Below are 20,518 nucleotides of genomic sequence, written 5' to 3'. Positions count from 1 at the left end.
CATATTTGAGTACTGGTATCATACTCTATATGGGCAAATTGGGCATGTTAAACAACTAATGTTTAATGAAATTCATTCCGTCATTAGCCTGTCTTAAATTATATTCTTTACTCTTTCGCATGTTTTTTGCATTTATATCTGTTGAATATATTACCGGTTGGAAACAATCAACTTGACTATGACATTTTTTTTCTCGCCAAATAAATTCCAATGCCAAGCGGAACACTTTCATAATTTCAAACAACTCATTAGTGTGCAGCAAGACTATTTTTTGAATTACTCAGGATAGTTATCTTCACTCTCGCTACAGCATCCTTGCATTATATGCATACGGATCCACCGACGCAAAACCATAGAAAACGGAAAAGTAGTTGATCTTGTAGAAACCCAATCGATAGCACAAGTTATCATTCCCCACAAGTTCAAACAATATATGTAACAATTAAAATATAAAACCATACCATCACTGAAGTTTTGTATCATATATAATAAAATATATGTCAATTGAAAAGAAGTTAATCTATATTATCATACAGTTGTCATCGAATTCGTGCACACATTTTATATATATTTACCAATAATTGATCGATTTAGTTAATTTAGATAGAAAATCAGACAACAAAGTGCAAGTGCAGTTTTAAGTATTTCGCGGCATCTGAAGCTGCCGCAAAACCATGGCGGAATCTCCAAACCATGGCCACAATGACCAAACCACGGCGGCTAACTTTCAAGCTGCCACAAACAATGGCGTGAGGCGGGGTACCACGGCAGCAAATTGAAAACCACGGCAGGTGAAATTATACTTCCATGAACCGTAGTTACGCTGCCGTAACCACGGCAAGAGCTGCCGTAACCACGGCAGGAGCTGCCGCGGTTACGGCAGGTAGGAATAACCTGTGGTAGCGAAAGATTTCTCGCCATGAACAGTGGAAGATAGTGGGGAACCTTGTGGTTAATTGCGCATTACCACGGCGGGATAACGGGGAGCGCGGCGACAAGTTGGTTGCTGCCATCAACTGAAGAAGCGAGATTAGCATTCAGTGTTGTTTGCATTCAAGAGTAATAAGGAAATGATTTGGCGTTACAAATGAAGTCAGCCTTGGGTGTATATTGCTTTGAAGTAGGTACCGGTAGGGTGCAGTTGAAAGCAGAGTTGGATCATTTTTACAGTTTTTTATGTAATTGTAATGTAATGACTGAATGGAGGCATTTTCATTCTGTGTAATCGTAACTGTAATTTGCTAAAATTCTGGCTCAATTACACTTTCAATTAGACTAAATCTTAGTATTTTGAAAATGGATGAACATCAAACAAACTCTTCCGAAACATGTGTTGAACCACTTCTTGCACCATTGTCAGAGTTTTTTAAATCATTGAGCAGCACTGAGGCAGGCTGTAACAACTTCAAAAAAGGCTTCATCACAGCCCTGTCAGAAAGAGTTTTTTCAATTGCGGATAACTTTTATACAGCATGAAGAAATTTATTGGGTTCAGAAACTTTTCGCAGCCTAATCTTCATCAAGTGCAATCCAACAGTTCTTGAGCAGGGGAAAATGTAAATACGAACCAAAATGTTATAATTGTAAATGCAGTTTGATATTTTTTGCACGGAGTAATTGTAATGTAATTGAAACATTTAAGGGAGTACAGGAGTAGTTGTATTTGAACTGAATTAGTGTAATTGATCCAACTCTGGTTAGGAAGTAATGGCTGGTTGGAAGTAAGGTGCCATTACTTCCTCTGGCAATAAATAATGTTGTATATCATTTGCGCTGTGTCTTTTTTAGTCATATTGATTCAAATTAGATCGCAGTACTACCAGAGTAAAATTGTGTCGGTTGGGTTTGATTAAAATTGCATTTACTCTGCTAGGCGATTCATCTACAGTAGGGGTTCTCAACCTTCTACTTTCTGCGAACCGGTACCACTTGAATTTTTCCTTTACCCCGAAAAAGCCACTCTTTGTAAGAAAACGGGAATGGAAGTATTTTATAATGTGGCACTACATCCATTTTTTCAGGGACAAATTATAACCAGTTGCATTAATTATATATTATTTTCTCTTCGTTTCTGATTTCCCAATACAGACAGATAACTTTTAACTTAAAATGAAAACATGCCAGTCTCTCTCGTTTTAGGGGTGTAGTGGCGGGTGAGGGCAATCCGTGAAAACAAGAAATGGATTGCATGCGATAAAAAAGAGAGAGGGTATTGCTCTCATAAATTACCCAACATAAGGGTTTGTTGTTGCAATAATTTAAAGCTGATTGCGTACCACAGCTCTACAGTTGGCCCCTACAGCTTCTTGCACACTCACTATCTCCATTGTTGACACTGGAATCCTTTTATGACAAAGCCACTTAGATATGTCAACTATTTGTTAAGACAATTCTCGAATATTTCTATAATATTTACAGGCAGATGAGGAACCTCAACTAGCGAACTTCAAATTCCAAAAAAGAAGTATGACATTGTGCATGTTATTAAATTTTATTAAAGAAAATTACACAAAAACTTAAGTTTTATGTGCAGTGTTCACAGAAAAACTCTTCGTTACCCGCAAAATCTGCGCAATATTGGTGGCACCACCTTTCGCATCCATCACATTCGACCTACAACAAAATTATTACTTTACTTTATCCATCAAAACTGCATCCATAAGGAAATGTTTGACCTTACCCAAAGTGTGCCACCATCAGGGGCAGTCCTGCCATTACAGCCCACACAAAAGTGTGCCAGCTCATCAACATCTAAAAGATGAAGGAAAACAAATGTAGGATTGCAAATATCTAACTAATATAGTCATGTATATTCCTCCTCAGATTCTAACCAACCGCAAAAATGAGTAAAATTTCTTTGCATACACGATCAATATTGACCTCAATCCGATACTTAATTAACTTCCTTTTCCATTCCATTTTTCAATATCATCAAATTAAAGCTCTGGGCTCTGAGTTTTATAACCCACTTAGCCATGTTCAAAAGAAAGTTCTAAATATCATCAAAATATAGCTGTGTGCTACCAACATATCCGTGACCGCATAGATGTTATGGTGCTAGTTGTTACTCGACTTCCAGCACTGCTCTCCACACTTGAATAAAAATGACTTATGCTTAGACCTAGTTAATAAAATTATAATGCACCTGTGGCTTCCAACAGAAGGTCTCCAAAATGGATTCTGTAGACTTTACAGATGCCTGTCGAATGATTGAAATCCGTTGTACAACCTGTTAAGATTGCTTCGGCAGCCTAGAATGTAAAAAAATAAAACAACTCATATTTCTATAGATTTGCACCAATTAGATGATTTAAAAATAAGGTTCCAGTTGAATGGTGGTGGTATCAATATAAAGTACTACTAGTAGTAAATGTTTACTCACAAATATAAATGAAAATTTAAAGATCTACCGTAATGAGCCTGTGTGCATCCTTATCAGTTTAATAATACCACTATAAAAACAAATTGGACCCGATGTACCTTCACAACCAAAATTCCACAATTAAACCCATCTTCTTGTTCACTATGCTTGTTTGTTAACAGTCTCCAATCTCTTTTGTCACCTCCATGGTATTTCCAAAATTTCCTGGGAGAAAACGTAAAAAAAAAGAACAGCCCTGATTAGTCCCACAACACATAGGAACAATTTCAGATCCTTAACTTTTTTTTTGAAGTGTTCTAAGAACTGCATATTCTTGCTAATATGAGCTTTCATACCTAGCTTGCAATCTCAGTGCAAAAAACTCGTACGATCCATACAGTTTCGGTAATCTGTTTTTGATGTTTTAAAATTCAGATAACACTAGTAGAGATTTGAATGCATGACTAAAACATTGATGTTCTATCGTTGAACTCAATAAGGGCATGATAATTTAAAATGAATCTGTGAGTGTTTACAAGCCAATAATCATTTAGTCAAGCAGAAAACCACAAACCTCCAATTCTCCATCAGCGTTTCAGCATAACTCTCTTCATGGCCAACAGGGTCATAAATAGTGACACTCCCTTGAGATGGATCTGTAATCTGAAAACATGAAACTTTGTTCACAAGAGTAGAAGAATTTCTGGTTTGAAGAGCAATACAGAATATGCCATATTTGTTTTGACGTGATATATTGAAACATTTTGTAATTGCATTTGAGAAGAAAATTTTCCAAAAGAATTTCATTTAAATTAACAAAGATCTAGCAATTTACCTACCATTAGAGTCCAGTGATTGCCATGGTTCACAGCACTCATAGTTGGTTTTTCAATAGTCAACTTGGCCTGGATGTAAAATAGGATGGTAACGAAAGCGAATAAACGATGATCAAAAATAATAAACATGTTATTTTACCAAACTTTTGTACTTTCGACGATAAATCCCCTCCCAAAACCACATTGTGGAATATAATGCAGACAGAGCGCTATATTGAGTATGACTGGTCCACTAAAAACAAGTTGATTTAGAAAGATTAACATAATAATAAACTGAGTCACTGATAAGAAATTTCGGACTGAAATATAATTTATGGAGATGTCACAGTTCCACATGGAATACAGAGATGAACAATACTAAAAGACATACCTTATGACAAAGAGCTGCAATTATTCCATCTATTATCTTCAGCAAAGTTGGTAGCATTTGAAATAAAAATAATTATTGAAAAACTATAAGTTCAATTTTATAAACAATCTTACACAAACTAGAAATGATGGTTACATTCTGATGGTAATACTCCTGTATAAATTAGTACTTGTGTACATGCATAACATCTGAGTGATTTCCAAACTATGAACATGGCTGTACAGTTCCTTTGTTATGTACACACTGAGTTCTTAACAGCTAAAAATCATTTTATATAAATATTCGTTCAAAATGTTCCTCGGTATATTACTTCTATTGGCAGGGTTAGCGCTGCTGCTGAATTTCCTTGCAAGACAAAGATTAATTTCTGTTCAATGGTTAACCTAATCTATGGCTAATCCCCATGAAATTTGAATTCTTTATTTATCGCGAATGTATAGATTGTTTCTCTCACTAGGCCTCAATGACGGTTAAACACACATAACTCTACAATGGGTGGAACACTTTTAAAGGAATTTTCACGTTCTATTTTCTCACTTTATCATCAAGATAGCTGTCACCCTCAAGAAGGCACATACACTCCTTGTCTAGCCCTTTCTTTGTATCTCCAACTACACACTCAATCCTATTCCTATGAGTTGACTTCCATAATTTCTGTATGTCTGAAGATAATATTATGCATAGCATTATCAGTAACACGTAATTGCAACGCTATGACTGATAACAAAACTGAATCATTCATTGAATAATAACGCCTCATAATAACCTCATAAAATCAAAGTATTGTCATATAGAAGGAGATCAGCTATTGCTCAAAAAACTATCATTCAGACAATTACCAAAATATATCAAATTTTAAAGAAAAATTTAATACAATGAATATTATAAAATTTACCATTAAATTTGGCAGGCAGAAAAAGACATTTTCTTGATTCATAACTATCTGAAAAATGTAAATGAATAATTAGAGATAAGTATCATACCAAGACATCTTAACGATAAACAAAGTAACTCCCACCTTTATTCTCGGAGTCATAAATATTACCATCACCATCACTGCATGAAGTTGATTTCATTTTTGCTGAACTGCAATGAAAAGTTTGACCCATAAGTATGAAGATAAAGTAAGAAAGACTGAAAATTGTGGATGACATTTTAATAGAAATATGAACTTCTTTGAAGGCTTCAGCATATTATGAGATTGAAGAATGTACCATATAAAGCATCGTTAAATATTCATTTTAATCATTACATCGTTGAAACACATGGAATACTCATCCTCCAAGTGCAAATACTTACCAAAATGTCTGATCTTCTTGATATTGTGACACTGTTCCAGTAGTCATTCCACTCTGCTTTAATAGGAAGTAGGAATTTGAAAAAAATATGACACAATAAATTAACTTTGCGAAGCTTTCTTCGAACACAATTATCTGACCGAAACTCGTTTATTTCGTTATAATAAATAATGCAGAATGAAATTCTTGAATTTACAAGTTAATTAAAACAATACAATGAAATATGAGCGCAATAAAGTGGAATAGGGTGGAATGTTTGTTTCACCTATTATAGTTTGTCAGGCCAGACTCCTGATGTCAAATAACATGATAAAACTCACCCATAGTGAACATCGTACTATTTCAGTTTTGTGGAAAAATCTCAACCGTGACGCAGGCCGAAAAATTGCCTCATGGGCAGCGTTTTGGAGACTCTTGGCATAGATAATTTGATCAATACCATCATGCAAAAAATTCATAACTCCACATATCAAACTCGATACAATGCATTATAATACAAAAGCGGTAAGAGCAAGAAAAAAATTATCTCACTATATTTTCAGAGTACACATTGTCTTCAGGGTTGGCAACTACCTCATTCATAGCTTCATCATCTTCGTCGATGAGTAATTCTTCCTAAATTTTCAAACCACAGGAAATATAATCGATGTAGGTAGGTAGTAGCATGAATTATAAGACACATATAATAGAATTCTGTTTAATTCCTTCCTAAATCTTATATTAGAAAAAAGCATTCCATAGTATAACTAAGAAATTGCTACAATTCATTTACAGGTTTGTACATTTACGATAACTCGAAAGAATGGGATAACATAAAGCCATTAACATTTTAAAGATATCTTTTATACTTGATTAATGATATTGTCGGAAACCGCAAAAGCAGACCTTTATAAATCGTAAATGTCTTATTCTACTTTTATTTTACAATACTATGCATTCACATGAAAACAAATTTAATAATACATGCATACCTCTGTGACCGATCCACTGGTTCCATCCAAAACGTTACCTAAAATGAGGTGTGTAGTGAGAAAATATATCCACATTACTCAATAACATGAAAATCATGTACCTTTAACATCTGGTATAGCAATTCCTTCATGATTCCTCCGAATTTTATTTCCAAATTGAGTCTTCATTTTTTTTTCATATCTTGAGTTTATGTCTTTATTACGCAGGTTAATGCTAACTCGCGAAAGCCAAAGGAAATTGGTAGTGTCCATAGAGCAAACTGAAGATCTACAAGTAAGGTTGTAAAGCATTTTACCGAACATATTCGCACAGCATGAACTCTTAAAACATGTCAATATTCAAGCGATTCATCTCAGTAAAATATCAATTTCCAACTATCTTGAGTTTTTTTATACGTGTCATAGCATCAAATTAATTTTCTGCCTATTAACATTAAATGGTCATGCTTTATTGCCTCAAAATAATCGACAATGTACATCACAACATGAGTTAAATAGTAATATGATCCATCTACCATTAACAATATCTTTTCAATAAGCAAACTATCAATACATCCTCGATTGAAGCATTTGTGTAATAATGGCCAATCACTGAATAGTATGAAAAATGTCAAATACGACATGCCACAATTGGTATCTGAACTGGAGAAATTTCCCATCTAGCAAACAAACAAACCCTCTGGACAAAAAATTGGTTTGTTGAAAGATATTCCTCGAAAACCTCAGTCATCAGTTTTCTAAATATTGTGCATTGATTTAGGTCACATATACAACAGTGTTTCGGAAGCTCTTGTACTGTCATTTCGAGGCCACCATACCCTGGTTCACTTCACAATATAAATATATTAAAAAAAAGAGGGGTGGTTGAATAAGATGGAAGCTTGCCTATCTTTTGCCATGTGAGCATTTTCCTGCTCTGCCACACTGGTATTTATGTTCAAATCAGAGCAGTACTTCAAGTTGCGAAAAGAATTTTCTGCGGTCTTTTTCTTCGATCTTGTATGGAACCTATCACAGAGGCTGTATTTTTTATGAGCATCCAGTTTAACCTGTGGTAGAGAGCCATGTTTTTCCAATTCAAGATTTTTGTCAGTATATGCAAACAGCATTCCTTTATCAGGCCCAAAAATACCCCTTTTTCTAGCCTCGCCATGATGGGCTACCTGAAAACAGATAATAGTGTTTGAAGAGTATTCTGACCAAAGTTGGAGGAATGAACAAAACATATTAATATAAGTGAAATGATCTCTTTCAACGAAACAGTAAGTATATTTGTGAGCTTTCGTTAGATCATGGTCTAACTTCTTCAAACAATACAAGAGATAACTTAATCGAATAGCGCATATTCGGAGTACCACATACGGATCCGAAGTAGAAAGTAAACAAGGAGAAAGGACCTGCAGTTCAATACACAGTATCAAAGTTCCCTTAATATTTATATAAATTACACATTATTTGTGAATACTTTTGTATATCAAATATAGAATATTTAAAAATATGTATATCCACAGTGACTTAAACCAAAAAGAACTCACTTGGGAAGCAATGTCAGATATTATAGCATGAGGTTGTCTCTTCAGGGACAATATTCCGTCAATATAATCTCTAGCACTTTCCTGTCTTAGAAGATATTTCATATAATAGCATATCCCATGTGGGCAACGAAAATGTACAATCCCTCCTAAAAAATAATGATGAAAATCTCTTTCAAGCCATTTGATCATGCAGCAAAATCCCAAAACATTGTCAGCTGCACAAGATATAAATAAGAGCAAGTTATTCATTCCTCTTTAGTATTACATTGTAATAAATCATAGCGATAATGTAGAAAAGATAAATACAGCAAAAATGCAACCATTGACATTAGACCTAAGAAAGATAAACATTTCTTTAATAAAACAATAATACCAACCACCGCAATGTTTTATGCTTTTGTACATCTTAGGGCATACATCCTTAAACAGAACCAGCTCATTCAAAGTATTAACAAGGTCTTCTGAACTCCCTTTGCTACTTATACCCAAGACTTCACACAAGTCTATCAAACGAGAATCAGATGTCTGCAAAATAAGAGCAATTGCCTCAAATAATAGTTTTTAAATATATAGCTATAGTTTTAAAATATATATATCTGTACAGTATAAACACCAAAATTAAAACAAAAACTATTGTAATTATTGCAGTGTCAAATTTTTGTTTTTAAATCGAGGCATTTGGTCATTTTTGACTATTTGTGAGACAAAAAGGTAGAAAAAAGTATGCCTACAAGAGGAGAGTTTATAGCTTGAAGAATATCTTCATGAGAGACTTTGGAGTAGGCTAGAGGCTTTTCAACAACTGGCTTGGTAAGAATAAATCCTTTCCTATGCTCTGTATTTGGGACTTCACTTGAAAATCGGCATTCTGGAGATATCCAAGGTGCAACTGTGTTGTACATTATTTCCACTTTCCATGGATTCTCCTTACAGCCTGGTTATTCATAGGGTTGAGATCAGTGAACTGGATACATAAACTAATACAGAAACTATCAAATAACATGTGAAACGTGAACAAAAGCAAAGAAAAATTTAAAATAAAAGCTAGGTAAAAACCAAATAAAGTTAATCAATAATTTTAGTGTCAAATTTCCATAATTATGATAAACTAGGCCACTTGAATGTTTTTAAACAAAACAACGTGGTATTGATACTGTCGGATTGTCCACGAGATAGATCTGTACGCATAATTCAAGTAAGTAAATGTATTCCTGACCATAAAATCCTCTTCCTATAATTTCCATCTGATATTTTTCCCAAGTTGCGTCTACATCAATGAGGTCACAAGTATTTTGGGTTTTGTCAACGGCTTCAACTGTATGTAAACGAAATACCAAATTTACAGCTTGTGATATTTCATCAGCTATGTTTTAAATGCGCAGCCAAATAATGTTGCTAATGTTACCTGGTCTTCTGCACGTGTTTTTCCAATTACCATCACATATCAGCACTGTTGGATATATTCCACATTTCAAGCAACAAAAGTCGTATTGATAGTCTTGGAGAGCCAAAAAATGCAAGAACGCATTCCTGATCTTATTATAAGGAATAGTTTCGATGAACAACATTTTTAGATTGCTCTCGATTGAGATATGATTCTAAACAGTGAAATTAAAATTGTATTTTATAGTATAACCTTGCAAACCATATTTGACCAGAACAAATAATGCAATACAACAAATATTTATGTGAATTTAGCACACGCCTTTGAGCTGCTTTGTCCATAATAGACCAGTAAACGGCAATAATCAATAACTCACTTTCAGTCCACGCAGTAAATAACAACACAACTTGAGACTCAATAAAACACTATTGTCAAAATTATGAAAACCTTCTTCATATTCTTGATATCTAACTTCCATTCCACATTCAGCACATTCCTTGATGAATAATTCAGTTGCTGTGCAAACATTTATAATAACTCGTAAAAATAGTTGTTAAGGAATAAAACATAGAAGCATGATTTAAATATCTGGGTATAATATCACAGGCTATTATCTAACGTTTCGACTTAGGCAAAGTTATTTGGTCGAAATACAAAATTCGTATTTTATACCAATAAGAAGTTTAAACCATACAATGACAAGCATTCATACTTTTCCAAATGTGGCCCATTCCATATGCTACTGTTCGTTTTTTATTCTTGATGCATAAATCCTCGTTGCACTTAAGACATTTTTGTTCAGAGGGAGTCAGCAAAAGCGGAGGAGAAATGTCACGCAAAAGACGCTGAGGTATTTCAGCTGGAATTCTTTTTTTTGTTAAAAAATACTTCATCATATAGTCCATATTATCAGTCAGTGTATGACAAATACTGTAAAAGATGTGAAGCATTGTAAATGAGAAATATCAGAAAATGCATCTTGCCAAAGCAAGTTCTACTATGTTAAAAAATACCTAATCCAAATATTTATAAAAAAATATTGAATAGGCTACAACAGAGGTGGCCAACCTACTTGCGACCGCGATCGACTAAAATCTAGTTTTCAGTCGTAAGTGTTGAATTTCTCAAAAAAAACTTGCTTAGTATCCATGTATTATCTAAATAGCAAAAAATAAATAAATATTCGCAAACCATAACAGTTACATGATTGTTGAAACTTCCTGATATCCTCTTAGCTCGCCTAGAATTAGGAAAAATTGGCATTCTGATGCGACTGCTACAGTTGAGAATAAAATTTATCACACTACTCCCGGAGTGAGACAACTACTTTCCACAGAGCGCAAGAGTTATCGTACGATCCTACGTTAGTTCAGGCAATATTCAATACTCGATTCAGGCGACACGACATTCGGAACGCTCATTTTCTTACTTTTGGCAGTGGCAAAACTTTCTTTCGTTGCATATCGCATAATAATTTGTTCAGTCGGCCTCGCTTGGGTTCAAGGACTATATGTGTATATCGTATTTAGCGTGTGCGCAGTACTGCATTATTTCTATTATAAAACACACAACATGCGCTGCATGAAACTGGTTAAACGCAATTTTTCAAGATATGTTACCGAATTTTCTAAACATCAGACGAGATCGACCACTCAGAACGTGGCGATCAACCGGTCGATCAACGTGTTGGCCACCCCTGGGCTACAACATAAAAATGAAATAAAAAATTAGGCATTTAACCAATCTGTCCAATAAAACAAGGAAGCACACATGCTACTAAGTAAGATTGCTGGTAGAAAGGAAAGATGAGGTGAATATTTTGGATTATATAACTAATACTACTGCAGAATATAATTCATTATAAAAGAAAATACACCTATTATGTATAAAAATGCTTTAAATAAACCTGGAAGGGCGCTTGATCCATTCAGGTTGTTGCTCCAATAAACACCACTTCGCTACAGCCTCATGGTAACATGTCGAACTCATGCCCGAGGTTGGACAAAGGCACGAAAATTCCCCATTATCTTTATTGAAAGAAACTCTTACCCTCTTCAATGGTGCAAAATATTGAATTTTTTCAGTGTAAACGGAAAAATAGATTGTTCTTGTTTCGAAACCCATTGTTGAAAAATCAACAAGGGCTACAAGAGTGCAGCAATCCTTTTCACTGATTTCCTTCATATTTTTGCACCATTGAACCGACGAATCATTCAATATATTAAATTCCCTTAGTCGGTTTAGCGATGACAGTTGCAGTTTGTTTGTCGTTAAAATTGAAGATTCAGAGATAGAGTCCAAATGTCGACATTGGATTCCTGGATTGACTGTTGAAATGGCTTTGATAATTGAAATACAGTCGTCATCAGTGCACATAATTTTTTGTTTCAATGTGTGCTTTTGAACATGAATTGGAGCAAGTGGGCCAGAACCACTTTGAGCAACCATATAGATTCCATTGAATGTGTCAACACATACGCTCGGTAAAAGCTGAGTTGCATTGTGTTTAAGTTGAGCATGTCGCCTCAATGACGACTGATGCCTAAAGCGCTTGTCACAAGGTATGCATTGAAAGTTGAAAGTACCTGTAAAGTAAAAGTATGTAAACGAACAAGGTCTAAAAATGTGAAAAAAATATCGAATGAAAATGAATCATGTAAAAGTGGTAAAGAAATAGATACAAATCACAAAATTTCAATGCACGAGTTTTCTTGACATACAATAAACAATTATTTATGCTCTCATATCTATAAGCGGACACCAACTCAATACCTAATACTTGCTAAATATCCATTAGAACATCTTTTCAATCATTAGCTTACCTTCACATAGACTTTCTGAACTTTTGTTTTTAGAATCTATGTCCATATCCCTGACTTCTTCACTTTCAATCGCACCCAAACAATCTACACAAAACATTGAAATTCCAAAGTTACTGTGTTATAGCTAGGTACTCTATTTGCAAGAAATAAGCCACAAAATAGTTTTAACCCTTACTCTTAGTAAGCCTCCTGTGGTCAATCATAGAATTTCTCCGTCCAAATATTTTTTCACAGGAGGGACAATGATAGTGACTCCTGGTCAAAGCACTTGTTCCTCGCTTCATACAATCTCTTCTACAAGGCATAATGAAAGCTAAAATATTTGAAGATATACCGACTTATAAAATGACCAGTCATCACAACGAAAATATTCAGTAATTATAGGCTGTACCAGTAATACTGTATACATACCTCTTTCATCCCCATTGATGATATGAACAGCATATTCGATATGTTGAGTTTTCAGGTGGTGTTGAAATCCACCTGGTGTTGTAAATGATACTCCGATACATAGTATGCATTGGTAAAAATCATTCACTTTTATGCACAAATCATCAAAATTTTTTGATTTTGTCTTAAAATAAGTATCTGCCATTTATTACTTAATAAGGTGTTTCAAGATCTAAACATATATGAAGATACTGGTAGATACTTCAGTACACATAGTCTACACAGCCAAATTAAAATATAATTCAACTTATCGTAGGCTACGGTACGGTACCTCGTGAATACTAGAAATTTGGAGATACAGAAATAGGGCAGTAAGGTACCTAGATTACCGGTACCGCATTCTGGCATTACCCTACTGCTGTACTGGCAGACTATCTAGCTATCAAAAAGTCAGAGTGATTGTTAAAAGACAGAGGCTTGCATGGATAACAGCTCACAAATCTTACGACTCTGTAACTGAAATTACCAAAGTCGCAACGCACTAATGAGGCACATTGATACCATACTCACCTGCCATTATCCATAGTACAAAAACCCCAGATACTGCAACATACATGGTAATAAGGCATACCGGTAAATATTTTCCGAAGCTGCCCTGAAACCATGGCAAAGCTGCCGCGGTAACGGCAGTACTTTTTGCCATCGCCGCGGTATATACACACTTGCCACGGTTTGCTAATAACCATGGCAAGAGACGGCGTGGTACGTTCGTGGCAGGAGCTGCCATGAAGTGGTAAGAACTGCGCCTCACAAAGTGGGTGTTTAGGCATTTTTTTCTATTCACTATCTATCTATGAATTAAATCAAAATGATGCATAAATTTGGACATTTGAATCCTCCCATATATTCATCAAAGCTGGTGTTGCATAAAAAATGTCATATCATGATTGATCTATGTATGAGATCATCCATGTGTTCATACAATAATAAATCATTTCTTTCACTTGTTTTCAATAAATTTAAATTTCTATCAGTTAACATTTAAAAATTGAACGCATAGTACTTCTACTTTTAACTATTTCATCCTTTTTTACTGAATTTCGATATTCCCAAATTGTTGATTTTTCGCATACTTTTGCGATTCATAATATGCTAAAATAGTATTTTGATTATTTTCTATGCAACAGCCCATTGACATTCCAAAAATAAACGGTCTTACTACTTACTGAATACAGCGCGAAGCAGAGGAGAACAGCACACAAAACAGGGGGAAACAGCGCAAAACAGAAAAAAAATTTGCAATAAGTTGGGGCACATATTTATTTATTTTTTTAGTTGGGGTACCACGGCAGCAAATTAAAAACACAAACCAAGGCATGTAGGCTGTAATGGCAGGTCTTCCCCTGCTGGTGACACATTTTGGGTAACACAATTTAGAACATTTTCCATATGGATACAGTTTTAATTGATTTAGCTTTAGGGTTAGATAACAAAAAAGTAGATAAAATTTCGCATGATGACCTAGAATCCGCGGGTCTAGTATAGTACCACAAGTACTTCCAGTGGGTGTAGCATAACGAATTTTGCATATGTTATACCTAATCCCCACCTGACTATGCCATCCAAAAATTACGTCACTAGGACGTCACCGTCACGTGATATGGCTTGCCAAAGTATAATTACAATCGCCCAAAATGGCATCTGCGCCAACGATAACGAACTCGTTAACGCCGACGATCACTCTCCTATGGTGATCTTTGTGACGAAAAAACTAGAGAACTAGCTTGCTCGATTTCGGGTGATCGTCTGCGCGTTTTGGACGACCATCCTCATACTTTGGTGGGTCTTATTACGCCGCTGTGACGTCCAAATGACGTAATTTTAGGGTGACGTAGTCAGGTTGGGGTTAGGATTAACATATGCAAAAATTGTTGAGCCAGGCCAACTAGAAGTGCATGTGGTACTAAACTATACCAGACCCGAATCCGCTACATAACCTTGTAAAAATATCCGAAATAGCACCATAAAACCATGGCGAGAAGCACCGTTGTTCTTTCGTGGCAGGAGTCGTCATATGGTAATAACTGCTTCTCCTGTTTTGCGCTGGTTTCCTTCTGTTTTGCGCTATTTTCCTCTGTTATGCGCAGTTTCCCTCTGTTTTGCGGTGTTTCGCGCTGTACAGTATTCAGTAAGTAGTAAGATACCAAAAATTAATGACATAAAGTCTCTTCAATATTGCATTCACACATATACCTAGTTCATTGATGAATAAAAATGAACTTATACCGGTATGTCCAGAATGCCGAAACAAAATGCACCGTGTTGTATTTCCCACAACACAACAGCTTGAGAGGGAGTGATCACTTTTTTGTGGCTTTGGGGCCAGGCCACTGAAATGGGGCCAGGCCACGGAGAAATTCGGGCCAGGCCACGGAGAAATTGAGGCCGGGCCACGGAGAAATCGGGGCCAGGCCAGGCCATGGTGCTATGCAGTAATACGGAGCCACACTCAAATTCTGGTATGAAAAGTGGATTAGTCCTATTTTTTGTGTGTTCAACGGGTTAGTAATGATCTTGAAAGTACAGACAAACCTTATTAGTGAAAATAATACGCTTGAATCACATTTAACCGAGAATTTATTGCCTGGAAATACTGGATAGAAAATGGAGCCACAGACTAGAGCAGTTCAGTAATATAGAGCCACACTCAAATTCGTTTTAAGAAGTGGATTAGTCTTATTCTTTGTGTGTTTAACAGGTTAGTGATGATCTTGAAGGTACAGGCAAACCTAATTAGTGAAAAGATTACGCTTGAATCACATTTAACCGAGAATTTACTGCCTGGAAATACAGGATAGAAAATGGGGCCACAGACTAGAGCAGTTCAGTAATATAGAGCCACACTCAAATTCGTTTTGAGATGTGGATTAGTCTTATTATTTGTGTGTTTAACAGGTTAGTGATGATCTTGAAGGTACAGGCAAACCTAATTAGTGAAAAGAATACGCTTGAATCACATTTAACCGAGAATTTATTGCCTGGAAATACAGGATAGAAAATGGAGCCACAGACTAGAGCAGTTCAGTAATATGGAGCCACACTCAAATTCGTTTTGAGAAGTGGATTAGTCTTATTTTTTGTGTGTTTAACAGGTTAGTGATGATCTTGAAGGTACAGACAAACCTTATTAGTGAAAAGAATATGCTTGAATCGCATTTTACCGAGAATTTATTGCCTGGAAATACAGGATAGAAAATGGAGCCACAGACTAGAGCAGTTCAGTAATATAGAGCCACACTCAAATTCGTTTTGAGAAGTGGATTAGTCTTATTTTATGTGTGTTTAACAGGTTAGTAATGATCTTGAAGGTACAGGCAAACCTTATTAGTGAAAAGAATACGCTTGAATCACATTTAACCGAGAATTTATTGCCTGGAAATACAGGATAGAAAATGGAGCCACAGACTTGAGCAGTTCAGAAATATGGAGCCACACTCAAATTCTGTTATGAGGTGTGGATTAGTCTTACACATTTAACCGAGGTTCATATATAGGTTATAATATATATAGGTTCATAGTTTGTATATTTGAAAATCTCGTAATTCTCTACTTTTTAAGTTTGTTTTTTTAATAAATAAAAATATAAGATATCCCCCGAAAATAAGCCCTAGTGTTATTTTTCGGAAGAAAATTGAAATGAGACCCAGTCTTATTTTTGGGGAAACATGGTATATCTGTATATGGAGCCATACTTGATTTCTGTTATGGAGATGATTTTGTATTTTTTTTTTCTCATGGTTTTCAACAGGTTAGTAAAGATCTTCAAGTTACAGGTAACCATAATAGTATGAAATCATGTTTGACTGTCTGAAAAGTAAATACTTTGAAATTTGTTGCCGGGAAGTGCAGTTTAAAAAGTGGATTCATACAGCGAGGTGATTCGGGGACACAATGTCTGAATGTTGTCGGAAGTGGAATAGTCATAGTTTTTATTTCATATAACAGGTTTGTAATGATGGTTAAGTTACTTTACAACAATAGTACCATAAGATTTGTTTCACTTTTTGGGGAATTAAAAAAAGAGTATGTTGGAATCCTGCCAATCTGGTGTTTGCAATTTTTTTTTGCATATTTTTCAATAAATGAAACAGTTAATCAACTGGTATGCATGGATCTTTTCTGTTAGGGATAATGTATAACGGAGAAGAGTAGTCTTTTTTGCATGTTGAGTATTGGGATACTAGTGGTTGTGATAGCGTATACCAGCTACCGATATGTTGTGCCTGCAATTTGTATTACAAATCTAAAACATCTTAGCGTGTAAACCCCTGTCAATTGCCTATGCAATACAGGTAGAACTACACAATTTATCAGTACGGACTTCATTTAATAATAGCATTTGAGTCACTGGTGGAATTATTCACTGATCTATTACCCATGTATTGTATGAAAATAATTAAATAACAACACATATTCGCTAAAAAAAATTAACAATCACAAAAAGGTATGCAACAAGCAATAAATATAACTTATTTCACTGAGTTTTTTTTAACATATAGGCTACAGTAAAAAGACAATGAATGCGGTGAGGAATATAAATGTATAGATACGGTGACCAGTAGAAACACTACAATAATGTATCGCTCGCAATATACCCCCTCACATAAGTAATACATTGGGTGAGCGAACACGTACTACTTCTTTTATCAATACCTTTCCATCTGAAATATGTAGGCTTCAAACTTTACTTGAGGTTTTGTTTGCTTTCCCGATTCTATAATCAGTTACTTTATCATTTGTTTTTATCTATTATTTTATCGTCTATTGCTGATTATGGAGTCGAAATAAACTTATACTTCTACATTTGTAATGAGTAAATGTTCGAATACAGCATTTTCCCTGGTTGTAACATACGATACGGTTCAATTGTACAAGTACCGTACATGTCTTAACATTACCAGTTTCCACATTACTTATAAACAAAAATATAACTAAACAAATACGGATGTCTTAACATTACCATTGCGCTGGCCTGGCCCCAAATATTCTGAGGCCTGGCCCCATTTTCTCCGTGGCCTGGCCCCAATTTGTCCGTGGCCTGGCCCCATTTTCTCTGTGGCCTGGCCCCATTTTCTCCGTGGCCTGGCCCCTTTTGTGTGGCCTGGCTCCAAAGCCACAAAAAAGTTATCACCCCTGTTGAACAGCTTCCTGCCTGTTGTCCGTGAAACGGGGAATACCCCAACTATCTGGTGTTGGATTGAGTGACTCTTGGATACCATCCAGTGTGATCACGATTGCTCGACAATGTCAGATCACCAAAAATATAATTCCCCGATCTTCTAGATTCTAATTGGACATGAAGTGTACATATGGATTGTTTTGTTATTATGTTCTTGTGAAAAAATATCTTTCCTCATTACCTATTGGAGGAATCGCTTTGAAATTTCCAGTGGTTAAAGATTGTATTTTTCGCTAAAAGTCTATTTCTTTCATTGATTTCAAAAAATTCTGTTGGCTTTTTAGTATTTGTGTGCGATGACAACATCAAAATTAAAAACTACTCCACTTTTTAAAACTTTCTCACAATTCCAGAATCTACTGGTGTTCTAGGTATAAAAAAAACTTTCTATAAAACTTTAGGCCATTAATCTATTTTGAATCCAACTCAAAGACATTTGAAATAGTCGTTTCTAGCCAATATCAAAATGAGTTTACTAAACTGCCAACTCCACAGTCTGATATCAATTCCACTTTTTGCCAAACAATAATGACATGTGTTGTCTGTGTAGATCTTTATCAAAAATATGCATCAAATCATCTTCAACAATCTTTTGGGAAATTGTCGAGTGCCGATTCAAGCATGTTTTAAAGCAGGGGTGTGCAACGTAGGCGGGCCAAAACCGCGGGCCGCACCTTCATTTAACATAGGCTCTCTATTAGTTGCAGACACAGAACAGTGTCGTTTTGTTATTGATCTCATGGCATTATTGGAGGTCCTTGCAGAAAATGATAAGTTGAAACGCAAAAATGTTTGAAAACTTTTATTCAATTCAAACAAATTGAGTGAGAAATTTGCTGCTGGATTATTTTTCCGACTACCTTTATCCAAATTTGCTTTAATGTAAGTGCTAGGCATTTGATATCCATTTCCAAGTCGTTTTCTTTCAAGCTGTTTTAAAAGGCCCACTTTGAAAAAATATGTTGAGCCGAAATTGTAACGCCTTATGCATAGATAATAAATTGGACTCGGATATGAGCTTTGCCACACAAAGGGAACCGAATTTTAAAAAATTAAAAACTCATTCCGCTGGCACTATTCAAAATTAGCACTTCTCCGCGGGTCGCACAATTTGCACTTTGCACACCCCTGTTTTAAAGCAGTGTTTCCCAACCCGAGTCCGCGGAGCGTTGGAATGAGTCAGCAACGAGCCAGAAATTCAATGCGGGCCGCAAACGTTTCTGCGAAACTTGACCATTAGCAAGGTTACGATTTAGGTTACAATTTACATAAAATATGAGGAGAAAATTTATTCATATACAGTTATACTGTACCATTAATCGAGTCAATAATTCTGGGTACTGAGTAGGGCTGGGCATATATTCGAATATTCAACTATTAGAAAGCAATTTACTATTCGAAAATTTGGTAACAGGTGACGCGACAGGCCACTTGCGCGTCGCTTAATCAAACGATTGAAGAATTTTTTTTTTCTGGTAGGTGTCAATGGTAGCAACCTAAATTTTCTAAATTGAAAAGCGGCAATACACAGTACTAAAAATAAAACGGAAAACACCATAGGTTAAGTTATATGATGGTCCTCGACCGATTAAAAACGCTTTTTTAGACATTGCAAATCGCAAAATTTCGGGTGCTACTGTAGTATCCGAATCAGGGCATTTTCACTTGGAATTCTTTGCTTTACTGCCTTCACATTGGTACGCACAGTACTGGAGCGCTGTAAGTGTTATACAAACAGCTCAGATTTGTCAAATTCACAAAAATACGAATCAAAACAACATATAATCGGGCACTTTACCACGCATTTTTGTGTCCACGGATTGTCATGATATTTTCTGAGTAGTATTGCTTCCATTTCGTCAACACAACAACCGCAGATTAAAATTATCACAATTAAATTAATATTAAAGAAAGGCGATTTTTTATTTACTAAAATACTTTTAATTATATTTTTAATAAATACTAAATCAATTTGTACTTTCTGGAAATTTATAGCAGATAGTAGGATTTTTCTAATAGGGATAACAAATTTGCAAGATCGCAAATAATATGTATCAAAACTAAATATGATCAGGCAATATATTCTCACATTATTATGTTCGCAGATTGCCGTGGCATTAGAGAAGTAGCGCTTTCATCTTGTCATAAGTCGACGCAACCGCGAGTGACCTTAACACAACTAAATTAAAATAGAAAGACATTTTATATTCTTGTCGTTGTCATGGATTGAATATTATGCGACAGAAAAGGCCATTCATACAATGAAAAAGTTGGCTCTATCAACAAACGCGCAATTGCGCGAATTTCCGATT

At 35.4% G+C, this 20,518-nt stretch overlaps 2 protein-coding genes across 3 annotated transcripts; both read right to left on the bottom strand.

Moving 5' to 3' along the window:
* Window positions 1–2,472: 2,472 nt before the first annotated feature.
* Window positions 2,473–4,475, bottom strand: LOC144422223 (uncharacterized). 2 transcript variants are annotated; one of them, XM_078112183.1, is made up of 7 exons: window positions 4,337–4,475; window positions 4,201–4,266; window positions 3,936–4,024; window positions 3,481–3,586; window positions 3,146–3,251; window positions 2,681–2,751; window positions 2,473–2,613 (listed from the first exon to the last, which is right to left on the bottom strand). In XM_078112183.1, exons 1-7 carry the CDS (start codon window positions 4,379–4,381, stop codon window positions 2,524–2,526), a joined length of 573 nt encoding a protein of 190 aa, XP_077968309.1. In that variant the 5' UTR covers window positions 4,382–4,475; the 3' UTR covers window positions 2,473–2,523. The 2 variants fall into 2 exon arrangements, with proteins under 2 accessions (XP_077968309.1, XP_077968306.1); XM_078112180.1 differs by having other exon boundaries at window positions 4,201–4,341.
* On the bottom strand, window positions 4,336–13,789 carry LOC120342201 (uncharacterized). Its single transcript, XM_078112173.1, has 20 exons — window positions 13,538–13,789; window positions 12,753–12,890; window positions 12,578–12,661; window positions 11,662–12,340; window positions 10,468–10,685; window positions 10,132–10,271; window positions 9,777–9,969; window positions 9,588–9,686; window positions 9,103–9,305; window positions 8,749–8,896; window positions 8,372–8,586; window positions 7,722–7,999; window positions 6,938–7,104; window positions 6,837–6,874; window positions 6,397–6,480; window positions 5,867–5,922; window positions 5,586–5,653; window positions 5,463–5,510; window positions 4,568–4,603; window positions 4,336–4,429 (listed from the first exon to the last, which is right to left on the bottom strand). Exons 1-19 carry the CDS (start codon window positions 13,752–13,754, stop codon window positions 4,569–4,571), a joined length of 3,108 nt encoding a protein of 1,035 aa, XP_077968299.1. The 5' UTR covers window positions 13,755–13,789; the 3' UTR covers window positions 4,336–4,429; window position 4,568.
* Window positions 13,790–20,518: the final 6,729 nt, after the last annotated feature.

Source organism: Styela clava, chromosome 1 (genome assembly GCF_964204865.1).
Source record: "Styela clava chromosome 1, kaStyClav1.hap1.2, whole genome shotgun sequence".
Lineage (NCBI taxonomy): Eukaryota > Metazoa > Chordata > Ascidiacea > Stolidobranchia > Styelidae > Styela > Styela clava.
This window is presented reverse-complemented; position numbering and strand designations above follow the sequence as displayed.